General features: G+C 45.2%; 1 protein-coding gene across 1 annotated transcript in view; it reads right to left on the bottom strand.

Moving 5' to 3' along the window:
• The window catches only part of LOC310788746 (transmembrane protein 266-like), a gene marked incomplete at both ends in the record, with an annotated part of 78,679 nt that overhangs the window by 12,695 nt on the left and 39,653 nt on the right, over positions 1-26,331 (bottom strand). The window contains 5 exons of the mRNA XM_083650305.1: positions 2,116-2,231; positions 7,000-7,138; positions 7,285-7,341; positions 9,759-9,832; positions 16,272-16,426. Coding sequence (XP_083506431.1) covers positions 2,116-2,231; positions 7,000-7,138; positions 7,285-7,341; positions 9,759-9,832; positions 16,272-16,426 — 541 coding nt within the window. The remainder of the gene's footprint in view (positions 1-2,115; positions 2,232-6,999; positions 7,139-7,284; positions 7,342-9,758; positions 9,833-16,271; positions 16,427-26,331) is intronic.

Below are 26,331 nucleotides of genomic sequence, written 5' to 3' on the forward strand. Positions count from 1 at the left end.
TGGCCCCCCATGAAAAATAGTTGCCCACCCCTGCTTTAAACCTTGGTCTGAGTGTTGGAGTAGGTCTCTCACATGAAGATGATAAGAGAGGAATATGAGTGTGTGATTTGAAAAATAAGGTTGTGCTTCACACATAGGAAGTTTTTAAGTGCCTGAAAATCTTGAGGAAAGTATCCTGCAGTCTTTGATATGTTGCCTAGACCAGATCTAGCCAGGTACTAAAATGGCTGGAATCCGGTAGATCTGGATGCTTAATTGATGTGTGTGAGGCCACGAAACAGGTTTCCTCAAGTCAGTCTTTTGCACAACTGCCAAGGCTATTCCAGCTCCAAGGACCATGTGCTAAACTGAGGCACCGCTGGTTGCACGTCAAGCCTTGGGAAGTGGCACACCGATCACAGTCTGAGGACTAGCAGGAGTTCTTTCAAGGGTCTTTATTATTTCCCTTCATGCTTAGAGTTGATGTGCAGATGATTCAATGACTAGAAGTAAATGATGACAAAGGTTTACATAAACAGCAAAGACGGATCTCAGTCTCAATGTCAGGGATTAAAACACCAAAGCATCGTTCTCAGCAGACAAAGGGTTAAACTGATCTGAGACCTATCTGAGGTTTTTGAACACTTAAAGAGATAGTTCGGTTTGTTTGAAGTAAGGTCCTATCAGCTAGTTCGATACACTAACTGAAATAGGTACAGTGTTCTGGACACTGAGCGCACCGTCTATCGAGACCCGGCACTCTGAAGCAACAGCCTCCACAGCTCTGTCTCTCTAGTACAGGGGCCCAAGAACTAAAATGTAATTTAGCCACCTAAAACAATGCCCACCTAAACAAATCAATATCAGTGTACATGCAGGCTCTATTTTGACAATTTTCAGCGCTTTACTTTACCGTCAAACAACCCTCTCATTCGGCACTATTTCCTCCAAACCGTACTACCGTATTCCTCCGCTAAAGTACACACATTCTTTACTTAAGTAGAAGTACAGTTACTTGTGTAAAAGAAGGAAAGTAGAAGTACTGATTCAACTTGTTTACTCAAGTAAAAGTAAAAAAAAAAAAAAAAAAAGTACAGATTGAAATGTACTCAAAAGTTGTCATAAAAATAAATACTCAGGAAAGTACAGCTACCTGAAAATCCTACTAAAGTACAGTAAGTACATTCAAATTAACCTTAAATAAAGGTTAACAAAGTATTTGTACTTAGTTACTTCCCATCTCTGACTATAGCAGTATATACCATACTGTAAACATATTTACAGGTTAACTTTAATATAAATGGGAACTTTGCTTTAGGGATTAATAGAAACTAAAGGTTAAAGTGTTCATGATTGCTATATGGGAAGCTATAGACAAACTCACTAAGGTTAAATTGAAGGTGAATAGAGCCTTAGATAACTAAAGATAAATCTACTGTAAAGTAAGTGGCTAATTACAATAACCATTCTAATATCAAGGGAGACATTAAAGCTGCTGCTATTTGCTTTATCTGCTGCTATTTGTTTTATCTTGAGTTCCTTTAATGTAACCGCTCTCTGTTGTTTTATGTTTTTTTAAATTGTTTTAAGTGTTTTATGTTTTTTATGCCTCATCTTACTATATGTTTTATGTGAGGACCACAATGGAAATAAGCCTTCGGGCTTTTTTGTGTTTTTATCCTTGGTGATTGATATTTTGTCTGTTCTTTCATTACTATATGTACTGTTGTGTTCTTTTATTTTATCACCAAATAAATTCATTCATTCATTCAAACACTTACTCTAATGCTAGATTTGAGGTACATTTGGATTTACATTTAACATTTAGTTAAAGTGATTCTAAGGCTAAACTTAGACAAAGATTAAGGGATAAAATTAATAAAGTCCTAAAGGACCGTAAGTTAATGCAATTTCAGCAATTACTAGGTCACCTTTAGGGCTAAATGTATATTCAAACTTTCCATGCTTTCCTATTCCAAGCATGCATTACCAGTTTTGACCAGCCGTGGCAATATTGTCTTTTGTCTCCCTATGCAGTTTACAAGAGAACTTGAAAGGTAAATCTAAGGTGTAGGTGTGTGGGGATTAACTAACAGCCTCACTGGAAGGCTAAATCGGAGGTGTTTTGGTACTCACAGCCTGTTCCTGGCAGATCTGAGTGAGACGCTCCAGCTGCTCCTCTCTCACAGCCTTGGTCTTCTCACACTGCTGGATCTCCAGCTCCATCTCAACCTTCACCTGGAACACATAAGCTAAAGAGGGAATGGAGAGAGAGAGAGAGAGCGAGAGAGAGAGAGTACACACACACACAGAGTTTTCATATAGTTGAGGTAATCCTCTTTTATCATCTGATAACAAGCTATGATGTAAGATGCATCAACACCACGTGAACTCAGATTGTGTTTCGTTCTTCTGTTCCGTCTGGCCTCCAGCCTGGGGCGGGTGTTGTCAGAAGTCCACGGGACCTGCCTCGTAGTTGACATCGTAACCGGCCAATCAGGGACGCCGCTGGCAAAATAGCAATGGCTGCTACCATGGCTCTCCAGCTCGCAAAGCAACGAGCAGTAATGTCAACTTTCCAGGTCGTGTTTTTACACATCAGCCATAAGTGCAGTTATTGCAGAAATAGAAATAAGGTGCTGAAGCGTTCCACAGGAATAGGGGTCTATATGCTGACTCCACAGCATCACAGCTACATTTATGTCATGAACATTCCCATATTTCCACCTCATCCCAAAAGTCCACCTAAAAGGAGGCGAGGCTACATCTGGACATCTGCTTTGAGGTGTTGGGACTGAGCAGCCTAAAGTCACTGTCCTGGAACCATCTTGAGAGGATGCCACATTATCCTGCTGGAAGTATCTGTCTGAAACAGTTCTAGGCTGAAGGGATGCACCTGTACACCTGATGCACCTGTACAGGTACACAGAGTTCAAATGATTCTCAGTTGGAACTAAAGAGGCCTAAGATTGTGTGCCAAGGAGTCATTCTCCACACCATTACACCTCCACCAACAGCCTGTACTGTCTGTTGACAGCAGGCAGGAAGGATGCATGGATTAACACGCTTTACATCAAACTCCCAGCCTGTCATCAGCGTCTCAGCACAAACTTGGATTTGTTGGAGCAGGCAGCACTTTCCCCACTCTTCACTGGTCTAGTTTGGTAAATGGCCTGCATTTATATAGCGCTTTTATCCAAAGCGCTTTACAATCAGTAGGTAGTCTACATTCACCCATTCATACACCGATGGCGGCAGGCTGCCACGCAGGGTGCCTACACACCATCGAGAGCAAGGAGGGTTAAGTGTCTTGCCCAAGAACACAACGACAGCAGCTGGGAGGGAGCGGGGATCGAACTGCCAACCCTTGCGTCATTGGCCGACCCGCTCTACCTCCTGAGCTAAAGCCGGCTGATAACATGATGAAGCCCACTGGAGCTTCATCTGCTTGTTAGTGGCTGACAGGATTGAAACCTGGCGTAGGCTTCCTGCTGACCTTCTGCACATCACTGTTGTACTGAGAGCTTATCTGCTCACCTTCAATGAGTCTTGCTATTTAGAGTTCCCAACGGGCCTGAAAATTCAAACCTCACCCGACCCGAGTAAGTTGAAGACCGAGCCCAACCCGGCCCGACCAATCAGCATAAATTGTCGGCCCGAGCCCGTCAGACTGGGTCGGGCTCAGGCTGAAAGTGAAAACTCTAAGCTCTGTGTGTGTGTGTGTGTGTGTGTGTGTGTGTGTGTGTGTGTGTGTGTGTGTGTGTGTGTGTGTGTGTGCATGCATGTGTGTGTGTAAGCACGTGAGAGAGAATAAAGAGAGTATCAATCTAGCCTACTGTAAATACATACAGCAGCCTGAGCCCGACCCGACCAATTAGCATAAATTGTCAGCCCGGGTCGGATCGGGTCGGGTCCCATCGGGCTCGGGCTGAAAATGAAAACTCTATTGCTATTCTCCTCCGACCGCTATCGTCAATAAAGGCACTGCTGCTGACTAAGTCTGTACTCTGTACTGCCTCCTACTGATAGCAGAGAAAAGCACATTGCCATCTCCACATGCTGCTTGTTACTGTACCTATTTATAGTGTTGTTGACATATACACATGGGAGAAGGGAGGGCGAGGGGAGGAGGGGAGATTGCATGTTCTCCCCGTGTCTGCGTGAGTTTCCTCTGCGTGCTCCAGTTTCCTCTCACAGTCACAGACAGGCAGGTCAAGTGCATTGAAGACTCTAAACTGCCCATAGGTGTGAGTAGGCTGGTGTGCAGTATGGGATCTGATCAGGCCCAAAAAAACTTTTTTTTTAAATAAATGCTGCAGCTGCACACTTACTGTTTAAACTTGAATTATAATTGTTGTTTTTCTTTGTTCTTTGATGTGAATTTATGGCCTTTTGGCACCTATATGTAACCTTTTAAGGTTGAGAAAATTGTATTATCATTATATGGTCCAAATATTTCAGTAAAGCACTTGAAACACTTGAAATATTCTTGCTTGGCTGGTATCATTCTACCTGAAATGATGGTAAAATGCATTATTTTTAGTAAAATAACATGTCCAATTTTTCGGGCGGCCCGCCAAACCGGGTCGGCCCGTGCATGTGCACCCCTTCCTATCTAGGATACATCCCTAGTCATCTTGTTCTGGAACCGGCCCTGGATCTGATGTATATGAACTAGTATAGGTTGTACTGTATATGATGTGCCTACATGTATGATGTGGTATGCTATATGATGATGGTATGTAAAGGGCTATATCAATATAAATAAACTCGATCAGATTGTGTATGATAATAACAGGCACATTAAGCATAGCGTATGTGCCCATTTGTGCGCACACACCTTTGGGCAGGTTGATGTATGGGTGCCTGTGTGTCTTTATTGGAGCCAGTATTCATTGAGGCTAGCAGGTAGAGTGAACTCAGTGCACTGTGTCCGATTTAGAGATAACACACAGATCACCCCCCCCCCCACACACACACACACCCTGACCAATTGATTGGATGAAGAGTAGGTAGAATTTCAGTCGACCAAGATGTTCTTTGGTTGAGCCCGTTCCAAAGTGAAGTAGCAACAAAATAATTATGCCTTTTGCTCGAGCCTGACACGTTCCACCTAATGTGTCGGTTTGTTGATAAATTCCATTTTGTTTTTGTCCCCCACCAATTGTGCTGCAGTTGGATCCTCTAGTATTTCCTCCCCCCAGAGGACTGACATGAATGTTGGCACTTTAGGCTCCACTTCAAAGTGAATTCTGTGAGGGACCCGAGCCGTCTCACAGGAGGAGTGCGCTGCCCCCTGGCTGTTTGTTGCTTTTTGAGTGTGTGATTTTTCCTCCGAGCGGTGTTGCCTCCTTCCTAACAAGCCAATCACTCACAAGCATCAAAGCCAACAGGGTCGAGGGCAGCGGGGAAATCAAGAGCTCACGCCCTGGAGAGCGACACGCCAGCTGCATGTGAAGATGAAGCATTCTTCTTCTGCGCTACTGCTGCATGTGAAGAAGCAGCATTCTTCTTCTGTGCTACTGCTGCATGTGAAGAAGCAACATTCTTCTTCTGTGCTACTGCTGCATGTGAAGAAGAAGCATTCTTCTTCTGTGCTACTGCTGCATGTGAAGAAGCAGCATTCTTCTTCTGTGCTACTGCTGCATGTGAAGAAGCAACATTCTTCTTCTGTGCTACTGCTGCATGTGAAGAAGCAGCATTCTTCTTCTGTGCTACTGCTGCATGTGAAGAAGCAGCATTCTTCTTCTGCGCTACTGCTGCATGTGAAGAAGAAGCATTCTTCTTCTGTGCTACTGCTGCATGTGAAGAAGCAGCATTCTTCTTCTGCGCTACTGCTGCATGTGAAGAAGCAGCATTCTTCTTCTGTGCTACTGCTGCATGTGAAGAAGCAGCATTCTTCTTCTGCGCTACTGCTGCATGTGAAGAAGCAGCATTCTTCTTCTGCGCTACTGCTGCATGTGAAGAAGCAGCATTCTTCTTCTGTGCTACTGCTGCATGTGTTTCACCAGGGTGAAGAAGCAATGGCAGGGAAAGTTACATTGTATTCACCCCCTAAGATGATCAATCATGTCATCGACACCAGACATGTTCCTATGATTCAGCAATACTAGTTTGATCAATTCCAACAACTCAGGCGTGGGTGAATGGGGAAAACAGATGTTGATTTTTGATGATGATTAAAATAAAGTGCAGAACTGACACAATGTAACCTTCATTCAGATTGAACAAGTTACATTTTTCAAGTTCAATGTTGTGTGTGCTTGTGATGGGAAGAAGCCATATTGGAGTTATTTACCATAGATTTGAGGGGAAACATGAGGGGAAATAACACTTTCCTCCTCCACTGTCTCCCTGGACAAATAGTGAGTTGCTGTGTGGTGTGTGTGTGTGTGTGTGTGTGTGTGTGTCTGATCGTGTATGCAGTCAGAGGCGCGTGATGAGGGTGGTGTGTGTGTGTGTGTGCGTGGTGAGGGTGACCTCCCAGCAGATATCGAACCAGTCTGCATTAGCATAGAGGAGAACAACCACTATATTCATTATGGCCCCTCTGAATCTACTTAAGCAGGACCTGGCGATCAATACACAATCAATACCAGTTAGACCAGCAGAGTGGCAGCGATTGACTCTGAGGGCTAATCGATAGCTATATTGTTCTGAATAGTAAATAATTTGTATAATCACAGAGAGAATGAGGTCATTTAGTCATGGCCAGGCCAGGTGGTTAATAACAATGTGCACATCTGTGTGATGCTTTTGAGTAAATAAGGGGATTTGAGCTCTTTGACTGCTGAAAAAAATCACTCAAAACCAACAGACCGTTGGAAGTTAGAAAGTGACTGATGCATCAACTCTAGATTGCAGTTAGAATTGAAGGAGTTATCGAACAGCACAACTGTGTTTCAGCTCCAGCGGAACCTCTGTTTGGTGCCACTCGATTAGCTGGTCCCACATTGTAAAAACTCAAGGAATGAAGGTGTTAGATGGTGGTGTTCATGGACAGGCTGTGGTCGGACTCACCGTCAATGATCCTCTTGACCCTCCAGATGCGCAGGGTGATGATGAGGCTGATGGCGTCCCAGGGGCTGCTGGGCCCGTTGGCCACCGTGGAGGCCACCATGGGGGCCAGGGACAGAACGATGACGGCACCATCAAACACCTGAGGGGAGGGATCACGTTCAACTTGCTTTATTCCTATAGTCCTTTATCACATGATGATCACCCAATGTCTGAGAGATCGGGGCAACAAGACGCTTTTGTGTTCGAATGTAACTTCTTAGAAGACTTGAAACACCAGTACCATACCTCCACTTTGTTCTCGATGTAGTCCCAGATCCCAAGCACTACAATTCTGAAGACAGTCTATGAAAAAGAGAAAGAGAGAGAGAAGATGGCTGAGGTGGTACACTGATATAAAAAGCCCTTCTAACGACAGCGGTGATATTCTCACTCTTTTGAGTTGTCATCACTTCCAACAACATTCGTCAAGATGGCTGAAGTGAGAAAAGCGGCCTGTTGTTTTACCACAAACGACTCTATAAGTGCAGCGTATCTACAGAAGCTGCACCTCCTCAGTCCTCCTTCTAAACAATGTACATAATATCAAATACTAAGCAGCTAATATTAACACTCATAATGTTGCCACTTCTAGTCCTGCTGATACTGCTAGAATTACTATAGTAACTAGTATTGTAAATACTACTATAGTAATACTTATTACTATAGTATATCATTAATGATACAAATGAGTAGAATAAATAAAATAATATGTATACGAGGGATCAGCCGAGCAGCATTTTGGTAAACAAACCGTGTCACTGGGTGGCAACGGCAATGGAACCCTATGGAGCCTGAACTTTGGGAGGCTTGAGTGTCTGACTCTAGCCGGCTGACTCTGTTTACATTTTAAAAACTGCGACAGCTCACACAACTATAACACGACATGCATATATTATACAACAAACTCTTGAGCTACTTCTGCTCTCACTCAGAATGTCAAAATATAAGCCATGTGATGTATAGTTTTTGAGATATTAACGTTTGTTTTGCACAACCCATACTAATAACTGCCGCGGTGTTTCCGCATTTCTGGGTGGCAAGTGACGTCACGCCGATTCGTTCTGCATGAGTTCATTTGCAAAAACAGTTCAATGTTCAATAGTATGTTTAATTAGGTATGCTATTTGCACCTAGCAGAATGTTATTATGTTTAATTATGTTTAAAGTATGTTCATGCCATTTGCACATATGGGCAGTGAATACGCCACTGTCTGTGGCGTGTCTTACTGCTTTATTGCTTGTTGCCTCTTGTTTTTATTTATTCATCTTTTATTTTTTGCACTATGTTGTAACGGAGCCTACAGCACAAGAATTTCACACGTGATACTTGTACTACGGAGTGACAATAAAAATCTTGAATCTTGAATCAATGCCATTGTGACAGTTTAGCAGTGGATATGCGATATAGGCAACGTGCAGCACAATATCAACTCATTTGTCCTTCACAGTTCACACAGCCCTGAAACATCACACTCCTTTACGACGACGACACTCATAAGAACCTAAACTCTCACTTTACAACTCATCTCTATGAGAAGACATGAATTGCTCATTTCTTCCTGTGCAGCAAAGCTCTATGATAGAAAAGGATCAGCACAAACCCTGTAATGTGATCTCACAGCATCAAAGTCCACATTGTGCTCCACAAATGTTGTGGCTTTGTGGGGACTCTTTGTTGAGCCGGGCCATTGATTTACACTCCAATTAGCAGGCGGTGTCGTGTAAAAGTGTCCCCGCTAATCCATCAAGTGGAACACATGTGGGACAGTGCCGCTGTAAAGTGAGAAGTGCCGGGGCTCCGCCCATACGATGGAATACTGCGTTCTGATTGGTGCGGAGCGACCAGCTGGGCAATACGCTACATCCATCCAACACCGCTCCTAGATGACTCTTCTTCTATGGTGTCAGTGGGCGAGGTGTGAAGATGGATCGTATCACGGTAACCCCATCCTTACTGTCCGTTCTGCTCAGCTTTAATTACTCCTCCTGCTGGCTGTCTGGTAATGAATGTTTGCTGCAGGGCGAGGGGGCAGAGGCTGTCTGGGTAATTGGTTTGTGGGCCAAATTCTCCCCTCTGCACTTTCTTTTGTTCTTCACAATTTCAGAGTGATAAGATATTATACGATCATACAATGAGTCAGACTTTATGACGTTTCATTGGAATTACCGTTAGCCAGTAGCTACAGTACAGTACCTACTTTGGGTCAAACCTGGGCAATGGGGCATTATGTGGAGTGATTTTCAATATTCTAAATGCTGAAGAATAAGTGCACAGTATGTTTTGTATAATTTGATCTAGTGATCAAATTAGAGGTTATGGCATGACAATATTTATTTGGCCCCCGGCAACAATCTCGTTTTCTCATGTGGCCCCCCAGGACAAATAATTGCCCACCCTTGTGTTTTGCAGGCTGAAGCAAAATCTGTATTATTATTTTTTATTATACCCTAATGTTGAATAGAGGATCATGTGAATTAAATAGAGACGGCAGCCACATACAGTCGTTTGCTCAAGCCTCTGCCTGATTCTATTGCCGGTGACAGCAGACTGTGCAGAATGACTGTGAGAGTTCATTTGGGGGCAATTTGTTGACACATTTAAAAGAATGATGGTTCATTTGACATGTACACTTTAGGCTTTTAGCTGACACTTAAAGCAACTTTTTTTTAAGAGGTGTCACAGGAACAAGGTTTAATGGTCACCAACAGACACAGCTTACCTCTGAAAAGAAGAGGGAGAGGATGATCAGGCTGATCCAGTGGATAATGCTGGCAAACTGGAAAGCGTTGGCAACTGATGAGAGAAGAGAAGACATGTCACGGTGATGTCATAAGGGGGCACCCCCCCCCCCCTCCCCACACACACTGATGATGTCATCAGTGATGTCATAAGGGACACACACACACACCCCACTGATGATGTCATCAGTGATGTCATAAGACTGATGATGTCATTAGGGATGTCATAAGGGGACACACACGCACACACAGACACACGGCGGGCGTATCTGAAGCAGAGATAGATGAAGTACTGAGGGATGCGTTTGGGTGAAAAGTGGAAAAGTATAAAACACCAAAGAAGAAGATGGATGGATCCAGAAGAGGGTGGTAATGCAACATTAAGGATGCCAACTGCCATAAAACACCAAAAAGAAGAAGAACACGAACACACACACACACACACACACACCCGCGCGTATGTAAACTTAAGGGCAATACAATTTTGTGAGCATCACACACACCCCCGCGCGGGCCAATATGGCAGGCGAGGCCACGCAGCAGCCGAGCTATGGGCGAGGCCGGGCAGCAGCTGAGCTGCATGTGCGAGCTGCAGGGCCAGCTCGGCAAGCTGCTGCTGAGCCTAGGAATTGCGGGATAGTCACATACAAATACACACACTGTACATACTGTACTGTATATATCCATCTATATGCATATGAGTGGTGCCTCCCTACATCATTCTATTTCTCATATCCACCCCCGCCCCTTACACACACACACACACTTGCACATAGCGTTGTCAGTCTCTACTCTAACACACACACACACACACACACACAGAGACACACACACACACAGACACACACACACTTGCACATACCCTCCCCACCCCATCACTCTCTCACATTCCCCCTGCTATTCTCCCTTCTCCTGCGCTCTCCTCTGCTCTCCCCTCATTCCTATATTTTCTATATTATCAATTGTTCAAATGTTATCTTTATTCTGTATATTCTTGTTACTGTTGTGTCAGCTAGAATCAGCTAGACATACTTTCTGTGAAGCCCTCTGAGACATGCTTGTGAATTAGGGCTATATAAATAAACTTGACTTGACTTGACATAGCGTTGTCAGTCTCTAACACACACACACACACAGACACACACACACTTGCACATAGCGTTGTCAGTCTCTAACACACACACACACACACACACAGACACACACACACTTGCACATAGCGTTGAGTCTCTACTCTAACACACACACACACACACACACACACACACAGCACCCTGCAGAGCACAGTCGCTCACGCATACCAACACTGTTAAACAGGTGTAGCATCGAGCCACCTTTTTCCTGCTCTGTCTGAATCCATTTCCCCGTTTCTCCTGTGCCTCCTCCCATCACCTCTGTGCACCTCTCCTCTACTTCCTGTCCATCAGTCTGCACCTCTCCTCTACTTCCTGTCCATCAGTCTGCACCTCTCCTCTACTTCCTGTCCATCAGTCTGCTCCTCTCCTCTACTTCCTGTCCATCAGTCTGCTCCTCTCCTCTACTTCCTGTCCATCAGTCTGCACCTCTCCTCTACTTCCTGTCCATCAGTCTGCTCCTCTCCTCTACTTCCTGTCCATCAGTCTGCTCCTCTCCTCTACTTCCTGTCCATCAGTCTGCTCCTCCCCTCTACTTCCTGTCCATCAGTCTGCTCCTCCCCTCTACTTCCTGTCCATCAGTCTGCTCCTCTCCTCTACTTCCTGTCCATCAGTCTGCTCCTCTTCTCTACTTCCTGTCCATCAGTCTGCACCTCTCCTCTACTTCCTGTCCATCAGTCTGCTCCTCTCCTCTACTTCCTGTCCATCAGTCTGCACCTCTCCTCTACTTCCTGTCCATCAGTCTGCTCCTCTCCTCTACTTCCTGTCCATCAGTCTGCTCCTCTCCTCTACTTCCTGTCCATCAGTCTGCTCCTCTCCTCTACTTCCTGTCCATCAGTCTGCTCCTCTCCTCTACTTTCTGTCCATCAGTCTGCTCCTCTCCTCTACTTCCTGTCCATCAGTCTGCGCCTCTCCTCTACTTCCTGTCCATCAGTCTGCGCCTCTCCTCTACTTCCTGTCCATCAGTCTGCTCCTCTCCTCTACTTCCTGTCCATCAGTCTGCTCTTCTCCTCTACTTCCTGTCCATCAGTCTGCTCCTCTTCTCTACTTCCTGTCCATCAGTCTGCACCTCTCCTCTACTTCCTGTCCATCAGTCTGCTCCTCTCCTCTACTTCCTGTCCATCAGTCTGCACCTCTCCTCTACTTCCTGTCCATCAGTCTGCTCCTCTCCTCTACTTCCTGTCCATCAGTCTGCGCCTCTCCTCTACTTCCTGTCCATCAGTCTGCACCTCTCCTCTACTTCCTGTCCATCAGTCTGCTCCTCTCCTCTACTTCCTGTCCATCAGTCTGCACCTCTCCTCTACTTCCTGTCCATCAGTCTGCTCCTCTCCTCTACTTCCTGTCCATCAGTCTGCGCCTCTCCTCTACTTCCTGTCCATCAGTCTGCGCCTCTCCTCTACTTCCTGTCCATCAGTCTGCGCCTCTCCTCTACTTCCTGTCCATCAGTCTGCACCTCTCCTCTACTTCCTGTCCATCAGTCTGCACCTCTCCTCTACTTCCTGTCCATCAGTCTGCGCCTCTCCTCTACTTCCTGTCCATCAGTCTGCACCTCTCCTCTACTTCCTGTCCATCAGTCTGCTCCTCTCCTCTACTTCCTGTCCATCAGTCTGCACCTCTCCTCTACTTCCTGTCCATCAGTCTGCTCCTCTCCTCTCCCTCCTGTCCATCAGCATCTTTATCCCTTTTCATATCTCAGACGCCATCCATTAAAGCATGGTGCCAGCCTGCACCTCTCCGTGTCCCCTGACACCTCTCCGTGTCCCCTGACACTAATCTCTTTGTGCACTTGTCTGGCTCCCTGGCCCCCTCGCACTCGTTCACTCCCGCCCCCTGCTGCCCCGCTCCTCCATTCGTCTTGTGGACCTGGCAGTGGGCTGAATACATCTGAAGTGACTGGTGTCCTGCAGTCCCCCGGAGCCAGACTCAGGTATCATTAAGCCTGGCTGCACCTCCTGGATGCTGGCCTGTAATCGATGAGGACGTGTGGCTGCTGCCATTGACCAGAAACTTGGTTCATTATCACCTCTCTCCATCACTCTTTATCACAGCCGCTTGCTGTCTGACTGGCCAGACTCCACACCGTGGTAATAAGAGGGGAGGAGACTCCACACAGTGGTAATAAGAGGGGAGGAGACTCCACACAGTGGTAATAAGAGGGGAGGAGACTCCACACAGTGGTAATAAGAGGGGAGGAGACTCCACACAGTGGTAATAAGAGGGGAGGAGACTCCACACAGTGGTAATAAGAGGGGAGGAGACTCCACACCGTGGTAATAAGAGGGGAGGAGACTCCACACAGTGGTAATAAGAGGGGAGGAGACTCCACACAGTGGTAATAAGAGGGGAGGAGACTCCACACAGTGGTAATAAGAGGGGAGGAGACTCCACACAGTGGTAATAAGAGGGGAGGAGACTCCACACAGTGGTAATAAGAGGGGAGGAGACTCCACACAGTGGTAATAAGAGGGGAGGAGACTCCACACAGTGGTAATAAGAGGGGAGGAGACTCCAAACAGTGGTAATAAGAGGGGAGGAGCTACACACAGTGGTAATAAGAGGGGAGGAGACTCCACACAGTGGTAATAAGAGGGGAGGAGACTCCACACAGTGGTAATAAGAGGGGAGGAGACTCCACACAGTGGTAATAAGAGGGGAGGAGACTCCACACAGTGGTAATAAGAGGGGAGGAGACTCCACACAGTGGTAATAAGAGGGGAGGAGACTCCACACAGTGGTAATAAGAGGGGAGGAGACTCCACACAGTGGTAATAAGAGGGGAGGAGACTCCAAACAGTGGTAATAAGAGGGGAGGAGCTACACACAGTGGTAATAAGAGGGGAGGAGACTCCACACAGTGGTAATAAGAGGGGAGGAGACTCCACACAGTGGTAATAAGAGGGGAGGAGACTCCACACAGTGGTAATAAGAGGGGAGGAGACTCCACACAGTGGTAATAAGAGGGGAGGAGACTCCACACAGTGGTAATAAGAGGGGAGGAGACTCCACACAGTGGTAATAAGAGGGGAGGAGACTCCACACAGTGGTAATAAGAGGGGAGGAGCTACACACAGTGGTAATAAGAGGGGAGGAGACTCCACACAGTGGTAATAAGAGGGGAGGAGCTACACACAGTGGTAATAAGAGGGGAGGAGACTCCACACAGTGGTAATAAGAGGGGAGGAGACTCCACACAGTGGTAATAAGAGGGGAGGAGCTACACACAGTGGTAATAAGAGGGGAGGAGCTACACACAGTGGTAATAAGAGGGGAGGAGCTACACACAGTGGTAATAAGAGGGGAGGAGACTCCACACAGTGGTAATAAGAGGGGAGGAGACTCCACACAGTGGTAATAAGAGGGGAGAAGACTCCACACAGTGGTAATAAGAGGGGAGGAGACTCCACACAGTGGTAATAAGAGGGGAGGAGACTCCACACAGTGGTAATAAGAGGGGAGGAGCTACACACAGTGGTAATAAGAGGGGAGGAGACAACACACAGTGGTAATAAGAGGGGAGGAGCTACACACAGTGGTAATAAGAGGGGAGGAGCTACACACAGTGGTAATAAGAGGGGAGGAGACTCCACACAGTGGTAATAAGAGGGGAGGAGACTCCACACAGTGGTAATAAGAGGGGAGGAGACTCCAAACAGTGGTAATAAGAGGGGAGGAGCTACACACAGTGGTAATAAGAGGGGAGGAGACTCCACACAGTGGTAATAAGAGGGGAGGAGACTCCACACAGTGGTAATAAGAGGGGAGGAGACTCCACACAGTGGTAATAAGAGGGGAGGAGACTCCACACAGTGGTAATAAGAGGGGAGGAGACTCCACACAGTGGTAATAAGAGGGGAGGAGACTCCACACAGTGGTAATAAGAGGGGAGGAGACTCCACACAGTGGTAATAAGAGGGGAGGAGCTACACACAGTGGTAATAAGAGGGGAGGAGACTCCACACAGTGGTAATAAGAGGGGAGGAGCTACACACAGTGGTAATAAGAGGGGAGGAGACTCCACACAGTGGTAATAAGAGGGGAGGAGACTCCACACAGTGGTAATAAGAGGGGAGGAGCTACACACAGTGGTAATAAGAGGGGAGGAGCTACACACAGTGGTAATAAGAGGGGAGGAGCTACACACAGTGGTAATAAGAGGGGAGGAGACTCCACACAGTGGTAATAAGAGGGGAGGAGACTCCACACAGTGGTAATAAGAGGGGAGAAGACTCCACACAGTGGTAATAAGAGGGGAGGAGACTCCACACAGTGGTAATAAGAGGGGAGGAGACTCCACACAGTGGTAATAAGAGGGGAGGAGCTACACACAGTGGTAATAAGAGGGGAGGAGACAACACACAGTGGTAATAAGAGGGGAGGAGCTACACACAGTGGTAATAAGAGGGGAGGAGCTACACACAGTGGTAATAAGAGGGGAGGAGCTACACACAGTGGTAATAAGAGGGGAGGAGTGGAGAGTTTAACATGTGGCCTGCTTTATTCTGTGGAGGTGCAGTGTAGGCACAACTGTTACTGTTGATGTATTGGCAGACGTTAACCAATCATGTGATGCGACTGTCCCTGGTACTATTTTGTTGGGTGAGTGTGCTGCTTACTGTACTGTATGTAGGAACTTAGTGTGGAAACCTGTGTTAGGGCAGAAGGAGACAGGTGAGAGAGTGATACAGGCACTCTTAGGTTTCGCCAATACTTCACAACATACACCCAATAATTGTTAATCTCACTCTTGGTCTAAATGACAATAGGGTAATAATGGGTAATGTTATTCGTTCCAAAGCACAAACCCTCACAGTTGTCATGTTTGGTCACACAAATCCAAATAAACTTGAACTTGAACAACCCCAAAAAAAGAGCACCCATGGCGCATCGTCTCCAGAGTCTCCACCCTAGAAATGCATATTCTTTTTAAGCAACGCCCTGGTTGACATTCATATACACCTGCTGGGAGGAGGCGTCTGAGCAGCTCCACTGGAGCAGTTGGGAGTTAAGTGCTGAAGTGTCCTTGAGCAAGACACTGACTGAATTCCTAACAGCTGCAGGGCTTCTGTCCCCCTGTGACCTCCTGTGGACGGCAGCTTCAGGGGAAAACAAAATTTAGAATTTCCTTTCAAGGACCAATACATTAATAATAATAATTATTATATTGTTATTACTAGAACTGCCCAACAACTCCCAAATGCTCCAGTGGAGCTGCTCAGACACCTCTTCCCAGCAGGTGTATATGAATGTCAACCAGGGCGTTGCTTAAAAAGAATAATGCATGCTCAGCAAACCTCTCCTTATAAATATAAATACAGGTACAAAATAAAAAAAATGGTGAAAGCAGCCATGCACAGTATTTACATTGTAGGAGCTTGGTGTCTATGAGCAGTTCCAAAGACAGGAAGAGCACCACCAGGATGACACAGGCCACCAGGATACAGTTGAAGCCAGCGCTGAGCAGACAGACCTGCCACAGGGCGACCCGGCGACCGCAGCAAGGCTTCAGCCAGTTGGACCTGAGGAGAGAGAGAGGGGGAGAGAGACACACAGACTGAGCTGCAGACACTGAGGAGAGAGAGAGGGGGAGAGAGAGACACAGACTGAGCTGCAGACACTGAGGAGAGAGAGAGGGGGAGAGAGACACACAGACTGAGCTGCAGACACTGAGGAGAGAGAGAGGGGGAGAGAGACACACAGACTGAGCTGCAGACACTGAGGAGAGAGAGAGGGGGAGAGAGACACACAGACTGAGCTGCAGACACTGAGGAGAGAGAGAGGGGAGAGAGACACAGACTGAGCTGCAGACACTGAGGAGAGAGAGAGGGGGAGAGAGACACAGACTGAGCTGCAGACACTGAGGAGAGAGAGAGGGGGAGAGAGACACACAGACTGAGCTGCAGACACTGAGGAGAGAGAGAGGGCGAGAGAGACACAGACTGAGCTGCAAACACTGAGGAGAGAGCGAGGGGGAGAGAGACACCACCACAGATAGGGAAGGTGGTCATGCCAGCTGTATTCATTTGGTGCCTTTATTAGTTTATCTTCTATTATTGCATGAAGATATGAAACAAGTGGAAGGAGATTTGTTTGTTTGTTTGCTTGTTTGTTTATTTGTTATTTTATTAAGATCCGCATTCGCTTTTGCATAACAGCAGCTATTCTTCCTGGGGTCCACATAACTTAGATGGTGACACAAACACAAAAATACACATTCACACTACTCATCACAATACACTAACAAAACACATGAACAAACAAACAAATAAACAAACAATAAATCAATCAATCAATCAATCAATCAATTAATAAATAAATAACACACTAGGAACTAGATTACAAAGGCAATCAAGCTCTTGATGATGCAAAAACTAAGGGCCTGTCCACTAAGTATGAATATTTTCCATCAATATTTTTGACTATGTGAAGTGCTCAACAGTGTGTGGATGGTTTTACCTGGATGTCTATCCCTGACATGGCCAGCAGAGGGTGCTAATTTGAATGTGTGAAAGGTGATGGGGGAGCGTGGTCAGAGAGTGCATTGAAAGAGAGAGGGACAGTGAAGCTCTGTGAACTGGCGACTTGTCTATCAGCCATATCTGTGAGTGGAATAGTGATGGAGTCTCTTTGACCTGTGACTGGAATAGTGATGGAGTCTCTTTGACAGTCTCTTTGGCAATGAAGGCATCCACAGAGGATGCTGTTACAGAGGATGCTGTTACAGAGGAAGCTGTTACAGAGGAAGGGTTTCAAAAAAAGTGAAAGTCCAAGACATGGACGTCAAAGATAATTCACTACGTCTGAGCATCAAATTGAAAATTATTTGTTTAGCGATCTGTTGAATCGTTTTAAAAGTTTTGCAATTAAATATTGACCATATGAGGTGATTTGAGATTTGAGAGAAGGCACAATCTCCTGTCTGATAGAAAATCAAAGCATTTAATAATAATAATAATAATAATAATAATAATAATAATAATAATAATTAATAATAATAATAATTGCTATATTATTTTGTTTATTATTAGCATGTAATGCTTTATTTGACAGATCGTCAGAGAAAGACAGGAAGGTATGAGAGGGAGAGGGGAGGACATGCAGCAAAGGACCGTGATTGGAACATGGGTCGCTGCAGGATACAAGCCTTTACAGGATGCGCGCTCCTCGGTGAGCTACCAGGACGCACGCCCTTATTTAAATATTTTTCATGCTTGAAAAAAATGATAAGCACCTAATTGATTTGATCTTAGTGAAGTATCCACCTTTTAGCCCATTGACGTGTCTGGCGAGATGAATGAGCCACACCTCATATCAAACACTAACACAGGACATACTACTACAATATCTTTTCCCCATGTTACAGAGCAACTATTACAAGGCTTGTGAGTAGGAGATGAGAGAAACAATGCCTCTCAGCCACTCTCCAGCTGGAGTGGAAAGTTGGCTCTGCACACCAGCTTTCCCCTCTCCCCAGACGCTGGCAGAGCTCCTCTCCTCTGATCATGTCTTCACAAGTTGGCATGGCGCTAATATGAGCTGAGGCAGCGGCAGAGTGGCTTCATCTCCACCATTGCTTCGGAGCTGATTTCAAATTCAGTGATTGTGGAAGATTTGTTTGGTTATTTATTTATGACACCAGATGTGGCATATTAATCTAGCTTCCTCACTGAAGGTATACATGATCACTATGAAGCTGTTGGTTGCAGATGTTATTCATGTGTCAATTTGTGTGACAATAAAAGACGGGCTTGTCTGTTACGAGAGTTTTTATTTATTTATCCTGTCCCTTAAATCACTTTCATCCACATCAGCATGTGCATGATAATACAGGGTGGAGGGTTTTATTGTTTGTTTGTTTGTTTATTTATTTATTTCACATGTATCACTATCTGGCTGTTTGGAGAAATGCATGATTTCAGGGCCTTGACTACCAAGAAGTGTGATCAGCAAATATGCAACAATTATGTGTATTGTATCTTTAAATATTGCTTCCATGAATAATAACTGATCAAACAACAGCCCCGGTACAGGATTGCGGAGTCAAAATGGCTGCCTGCATTTTCATGAATTGCTCTGACTTAACGGATGATTTTGGTATTTTTCAACCTGGACCCTATTTTCAAATGTGTTTAATTGTTGTTTAATTGAAGAGCATTTCAGAAGACATAGGATATGATTGGTTAATTGATTAAGTTTGACAAATGCAGACGACCTGCACAAGATCAGAATGAACACGTTTCTAAGTACTCGTATCTTCTTGCCATTTGCTGACTTAACTGTGAGTAATACATTTCTGTAGCAATAAGGGCAGAGTGCTTTTAGCAGATGTCGAGATGATCGTCTCAGCCTCCCATTGGTTTCTCAAAGGGGAAGCATTAGCTCAGGCTTGGCACGGGCCGACCCACGGGCCTGTAAACAATACACGGCTAATCTAATAAAGCACAACCAGCTGATAGCAATCATCTTTTTGGCTTTGGGTGGGGTGGCACAAGTGTGCGAGCCCCAGATGGTGTGGAAGCTGCTCCACTAGAGTCTGGGCGAGACTCTCTGGATGCCAGGTACACGCCAGCCTGCACGCCCAGCAGCACCTTGTCTACGAGCAGACCCTGGGAGGAAGAGCAGTCTAATATGACTCTATACTTTACCTTGTCTCACAACACAAGTGAGGTGAACTACCTTTGAGTAGAATCGTTTTGAATCAACAAATCGATTTTGAATCGAATCGTGACCCCGAGAATCGAAATCGAAATCGAATCGTGAGATCGATACCCGAGATTCACACCCTACCTTCTGTTACGCCATCTTGTCCACCATAATAGGCAGAATTATCTATAATAATCATTTTGGCCATCTTTTTTTGTTCTAACAGTAACCTAAACGTGATTTCACCGTCACTCAAATGAGTTTGGCCTCTACTGAACTTATACAAAGTTGACAATTGGCTGGTGAAAAATTCAACGGAAAAACAATCCTTCAAACTCCAATTTAATATGAATAGATAGCGTTGATCACATGATCATACGTTGCAAACTCCAGTGGTGATGGATCCTCCTGCCTGTACATTCATCCCACTGATGCATCTGAATCAGTTTAATGTTCTTCTTTACCCCACAGCATATGTCCCAAAAGCTAAAGGAACATGGAGTTGAGTAAACACAAGCTGCCACAGCCCTGAACCCCCCCCCCCCCCCCCTCCCCCACACACACACACACACACACACACACACACACACCACACACACACACACACACACACACACACACACACACACACACACACACACACACACACACACACACACACACACACATGTACTGTAGATACGCCAAGACAGAGTAGCCGAGGAAATGTGAGGCAGCTGTGTGGAAATGTGGCAGTGAGAAATTCTGGCACACTATCATATTTGGAATTAAATCGAAAGGCAGGTGCCTTGCTCAAGGGCACCTTGACAGTAGTTGAGGGAGTGTTAGGTGTTAGTCATTCACTTTACTCACCTACATTTTCCAAGCTGGTCTGGGTATTTGCACCAGGGACCCTGCAGTCATAGGGTTCACTAACTTTGAGGTTACTACTACCACCCCCAACAGTTCACAGTATCACAGTTCACAGTATCACAGTATCATCATCATCACAGTATCATCCAATCTGATCGGACATAATGAATAGAATATGCAATGCTGTGAAAATAAGTTGTAATAATCCAGTAGCTCACAAGCGATGTTTCCTCGTTCATTCATGACATTACAATTAGTGCAAATGAGACATGCGAGGCATTTTGGAATATGTGTACATGCTTGTTTTATATTTTGAATAGGGCCGGGCAATACATCGATATTATATCGATATCATCTTAGATTTTGGATATCATAATAAAGTGTCTTTTCCTGGTTTTAATGGCTTATTACAGCAAAGCAGTATTACATGTACAGTAAAGTTGTGTAATTTTTTGAACTTACGAGACTGTTCTCTTCTATTATTTGTCTTTATCCAAATGACTGTACTGATGATTATTGATCAAAAATATTTGTGAAAGCACCAATTTTCAAGCAATATCGATATCGAGGTATTTGTTCAAACATATTGTGATATTTGATTTGGTCCCACTGGCCCTTTGAAATATGAGATGCCATGGTCTCTCAGTGTGTTTGATTTATCCAAACATTTCACTGGTTCAAACAACCTCCATTCCCAGAGGTTTGTTTTAGGTTCTACCATATGGTTTAGATAGTCCATGCTCCACCTATCGAGTGATTTCACAGTTAATTTAGCTTCTGCAGGGAAGCAAAAAATTAGAATCTCACCAGAACAATAAAAGGCCTTGAGTGGGAGTAAAAAGAAGTGGTAAAAGTGAATGACTCTCCTGACAAACGTTATAAGGGTACAATCTCTTCAGGCCTTAATGGTCCCAAAAATCACTCATGTCTTCTATGACAACCTGCAGCCCATCACAGGGACTTTCACCATACATCTTCTCTTACTATCTAGATGGGTCACAGCAGGCTCCGCCAATTCTAACAAGATGGTCTCTCACCTGACCTCTCCCCTGAAGTGTTGTGAGAGGACTGTTGCCTGGTGGTGACACAGGGTTAGTGCTGACCTAGCAAGCTAACATGAAATAGAGATTGTAAGTTCCCAAACTCCACACAAACCACACATATAAACACAAAGCTGCCCGTTGTTAGCTCAATACAGTTGAAACTAAGATATTCCATTTAAAAAAAAAACATTCTAGCAGCAGATTTAGCTACTACATCAACGAACTTCAGCTTTAGCTTGAGCTAATCGCTCCCTGCTAACATGAGTTCCTGTTGCCAAATCTGGCGAGAGTGTGTTGCTGAGATAGAGACAGGTCTTGAACAAGTTGAATTTTCTCCTGATCTGTCTGTCTGAAAAATGCCATTTTACTGTCAGAATATTCTGAAGATATGTGGCTTTGGAGAATGGGCTGAATATTGACTTTAATGAATCCCGACGCCAGCCCAGAGGGGACGCGGTCAGACGCCAGCCCAGCCCAGAGGGGACGTGGTCAGACGCTGCTGGTGGTGACACAGGCGGTATATTAACGAGTCTTATTAAAGCAACAGAATGTTAGGAAATGTTCTTTCTCTGACCCAGTCGGCCCTGACGGGTCTGACAGAACCACCTGGCCCCAGTCACTAGTAGACAAGCAGGTACAGCGGACAAGGTCACCTCTCAAACAAAGAGTTTTCACCTTGCTTTGGCTCCCCTGCATTTTTACAAAATAAAAAATGTCACTACCTAAAACTGAAGATCCCAAGAGAGCCATATAATACAACACACAAGTACAGCAACTATACATTTCTAGAACTTTGAACCTGGTATGTTCCCTATCTTGTTTCATCACATTCAATCCCTCCATCAGGCTTGGGACTTTTGTCTTCATGTCTGTCTTTCTTGTATCGTCTCTTTGATGATACATCTTTGCTTCTTCATTTGCACTTTGCCAACATCTCTCTCTCTCTCTCTCTCTCTCTCTATCTCTCTCTCACACAGCTTTTCTCTATCTTGCTTTCCCACTCTCTCTCTCTTTTGTCTCTCTGTCCCCCTCCTGCTTTCTCTCCCTCCTTTGTGTTAGCAGCAGTGCGCGCTGAGCAGGTTGATATAGCTGTCAGTGCCTCCCACTGCCGGGGAGATGGAGTGGAGTTGGACAGGGGAACAGAGGAGCGAGATTAAATCAGGAAAAGTAATCGATAGCAGCATGCCGAGTGAGCGAGGAGGAGTGAGCCCAACACTACGATTGTTAGACGACGCTCACGGCACCTGATGGTCTCATCAGATAAAGCACTCCTTTGCGGTGGGGTGGAGATATCGCCTAAACATTTATTCACCCATAGTCTTACAGACGGGTGCAGAAAATAAGTCCTTTTACTCGAGTACTGTTACTCGAGTACTTTTACTCAAGTACTGTGCATAACTTCAGTTTGACTCTTTTGTCTCTATTTCAAAGCAAACATTCTACTGTCGTTTTTACTCTGCTTTATGTATTGTCTACTCTAGAAGCAGTTGGGCACATGCTCAAACTATACATATAGAAATTAGTACTAGAGAAGTCAGCCTAGGTACATCTTTTTTGAAACACAGGCCATCTATATCATTCAAATGACCTCTGTCATATGACCAGAGAGGCGGTGCTTATCACTTTGTTCTGTGTGGGAACTTAGCCTTTAGTAAACCCAGAAGAGGTTTGATGTCTTGTTTGCATTCATTCGGTTTAGATTAGAGCAACGGCTTATTACCCAATCACAGAGCAGCGTTTGCACAGGTATCTCAGATTGATGAGAGGCAACACGATCAGAACCATTTGTCCCATACTGCTCACGAGAATATCAATTTACATTGTGCTTTCCTAAACCATCATGTGATCAGCAACCAAACTGTGTTTTACTTTTAGTCTGATTTCTGTTTAGTTCCTGCATCACAACAACACTGGTTTTCATTTGACTGTGAGACTGCATTTCTATTTTGAGTCAATGGCTCAATGATAACATCATGTTTAACTCCTCATCTGGGGCTATTGCATGGATGGAAGACTAATACAAGTTCATTGCATGATGCAGTATCCTGTACTAGCCTTCTACCCACCAGTCCAAACAACAGTGTTGCTGCAGTGTTACAGCAGTGTTAGAGCAGTGTTACAGCAGTGTTACAGCAGTGTTACAGCTGTGTTACAGCAGTGTTACAGCAGTGTTACAGCAGTGTTACAGCAGTGTTAGAGCAGTGTTAGAGCAGTGTTACAGCAGTGTTAGAGCAGTGTTACAGCAGTGTTACAGCAGTGTTACAGCAGTGTTACAGCAGTGTTACAGCAGTGTTAGAGCAGTGTTACAGCAGTGTTACAGCAGTGTTACAGCAGTGTTACAGCAGTGTTGCTGCAGTGTTACAGCAGTGTTACAGCAGTGTTACAGCAGTGTTAGAGCAGTGTTGCTGCAGTGTTAGAGCAGTGTTACAGCAGTGTTACAGCAGTGTTACAGCAGTGTTAGAGCAGTGTTACAGCAGTGTTAGAGCAGTGTTAGAGCAGTGTTACAGCAGTGTTACAGCAGTGTTACAGCAGTGTTACAGCAGTGTTAGAGCAGTGTTACAGCAGTGTTACAGCAGTGTTACAGCAGTGTTAGAGCAGTGTTAGAGCAGTGTTAGAGCAGTGTTAGAGCAGTGTTACAGCAGTGTTACAGCAGTGTTACAGCAGTGTTACAGCAGTGTTACAGCAGTGTTACAGCAGTGTTACAGCAGTGTTAGAGCAGTGTTACAGCAGTGTTGCTGCAGTGTTAGAGCAGTGTTACAGCAGTGTTACAGCAGTGTTACAGCAGTGTTACAGCAGTGTTAGAGCAGTGTTACAGCAGTGTTACAGCAGTGTTACAGCAGTGTTAGAGCAGTGTTAGAGCAGTGTTACAGCAGTGTTAGAGCAGTGTTACAGCAGTGTTACAGCAGTGTTACAGCAGTGTTACAGCAGTGTTACAGCAGTGTTACAGCAGTGTTACAGCAGTGTTACAGCAGTGTTACAGCAGTGTTAGAGCAGTGTTAGAGCAGTGTTACAGCAGTGTTACAGCAGTGTTGCTGCAGTGTTACAGCAGTGTTGCTGCAGTGTTAGAGCAGTGTTACAGCAGTGTTACAGCAGTGTTACAGCAGTGTTAGAGCAGTGTTACAGCAGTGTTAGAGCAGTGTTACAGCAGTGTTACAGCAGTGTTACAGCAGTGTTACAGCAGTGTTACAGCAGTGTTACAGCAGTGTTACAGCAGTGTTAGAGCAGTGTTACAGCAGTGTTACAGCAGTGTTACAGCAGTGTTAGAGCAGTGTTACAGCAGTGTTACAGCAGTGTTACAGCAGTGTTACAGCAGTGTTACAGCAGTGTTACAGCAGTGTTACAGCAGTGTTACAGCTGTGTTACAGCAGTGTTACAGCAGTGTTACAGCAGTGTTACAGCAGTGTTACAGCAGTGTTAGAGCAGTGTTACAGCAGTGTTACAGCAGTGTTACAGCAGTGTTACAGCAGTGTTACAGCAGTGTTAGAGCAGTGTTACAGCTGTGTTACAGCAGTGTTAGAGCAGTGTTACAGCAGTGTTAGAGCAGTGTTACAGCAGTGTTACAGCAGTGTTACAGCAGTGTTGCTGCAGTGTTACAGCAGTGTTACAGCAGTGTTACAGCAGTGTTACAGCAGTGTTACAGCAGTGTTACAGCAGTGTTACAGCAGTGTTGCTGCAGTGTTACAGCAGTGTTACAGCAGTGTTGCTGCAGTGTTACAGCAGTGTTACAGCAGTGTTGCTGCAGTGTTGCTGCAGTGTTACAGCAGAATCAGAATCAGAATCAGATATCATTTATTCGCCATTATGTTATGTAACATATAGGAACTTGTTTTGGCATTAAGGTGCATTAATCTTTTTTCACATAAGAGCACAGTAACGCCACAGCAGCCATGGGCGGCGCCGTCTAGCATTGAACAGAGCATCTAAATGAAATGGATGAAATACACTCAGTGTTACAGCAGTGTTACAGCAGTGTTAGAGCAGTGTTGCTGCAGTGTTACAGCAGTGTTGCTGCAGTGTTACAGCAGTGTTAGAGCAGTGTTACAGCAGTGTTACAGCAGTGTTGCTGCAGTGTTACAGCAGTGTTAGAGCAGTGTTGCTGCAGTGTTACAGCAGTGTTGCTGCAGTGTTACAGCAGTGTTACAGCAGTGTTACAGCAGTGTTAGAGCAGTGTTACAGCAGTGTTACAGCAGTGTTAGAGCAGTGTTGCTGCAGTGTTACAGCAGTGTTAGAGCAGTGTTACAGCAGTGTTACAGCAGTGTTACAGCTGTGTTACAGCAGTGTTACAGCAGTGTTACAGCAGTGTTACAGCAGTGTTAGAGCAGTGTTACAGCAGTGTTACAGCAGTGTTGCTGCAGTGTTACAGCAGTGTTACAGCAGTGTTGCTGCAGTGTTAGAGCAGTGTTACAGCAGTGTTAGAGCAGTGTTACAGCAGTGTTAGAGCAGTGTTAGAGCAGTGTTACAGCAGTGTTACAGCAGTGTTGCTGCAGTGTTACAGCAGTGTTGCTGCAGTGTTAGAGCAGTGTTACAGCAGTGTTACAGCAGTGTTACAGCAGTGTTACAGCAGTGTTACAGCAGTGTTACAGCAGTGTTACAGCAGTGTTACAGCAGTGTTACAGCAGTGTTACAGCAGTGTTACAGCTGTGTTACAGCAGTGTTACAGCAGTGTTACAGCAGTGTTACAGCAGTGTTACAGCAGTGTTACAGCAGTGTTACAGCAGTGTTACAGCAGTGTTAGAGCAGTGTTACAGCAGTGTTACAGCTGTGTTACAGCAGTGTTACAGCAGTGTTACAGCAGTGTTACAGCAGTGTTACAGCAGTGTTACAGCAGTGTTACAGCAGTGTTACAGCAGTGTTACAGCAGTGTTACAGCAGTGTTACAGCAGTGT

This window comes from Poromitra crassiceps (genome assembly GCF_964638095.1).
Source record: "Poromitra crassiceps genome assembly, chromosome: 14".
Lineage (NCBI taxonomy): Eukaryota > Metazoa > Chordata > Actinopteri > Beryciformes > Melamphaidae > Poromitra > Poromitra crassiceps.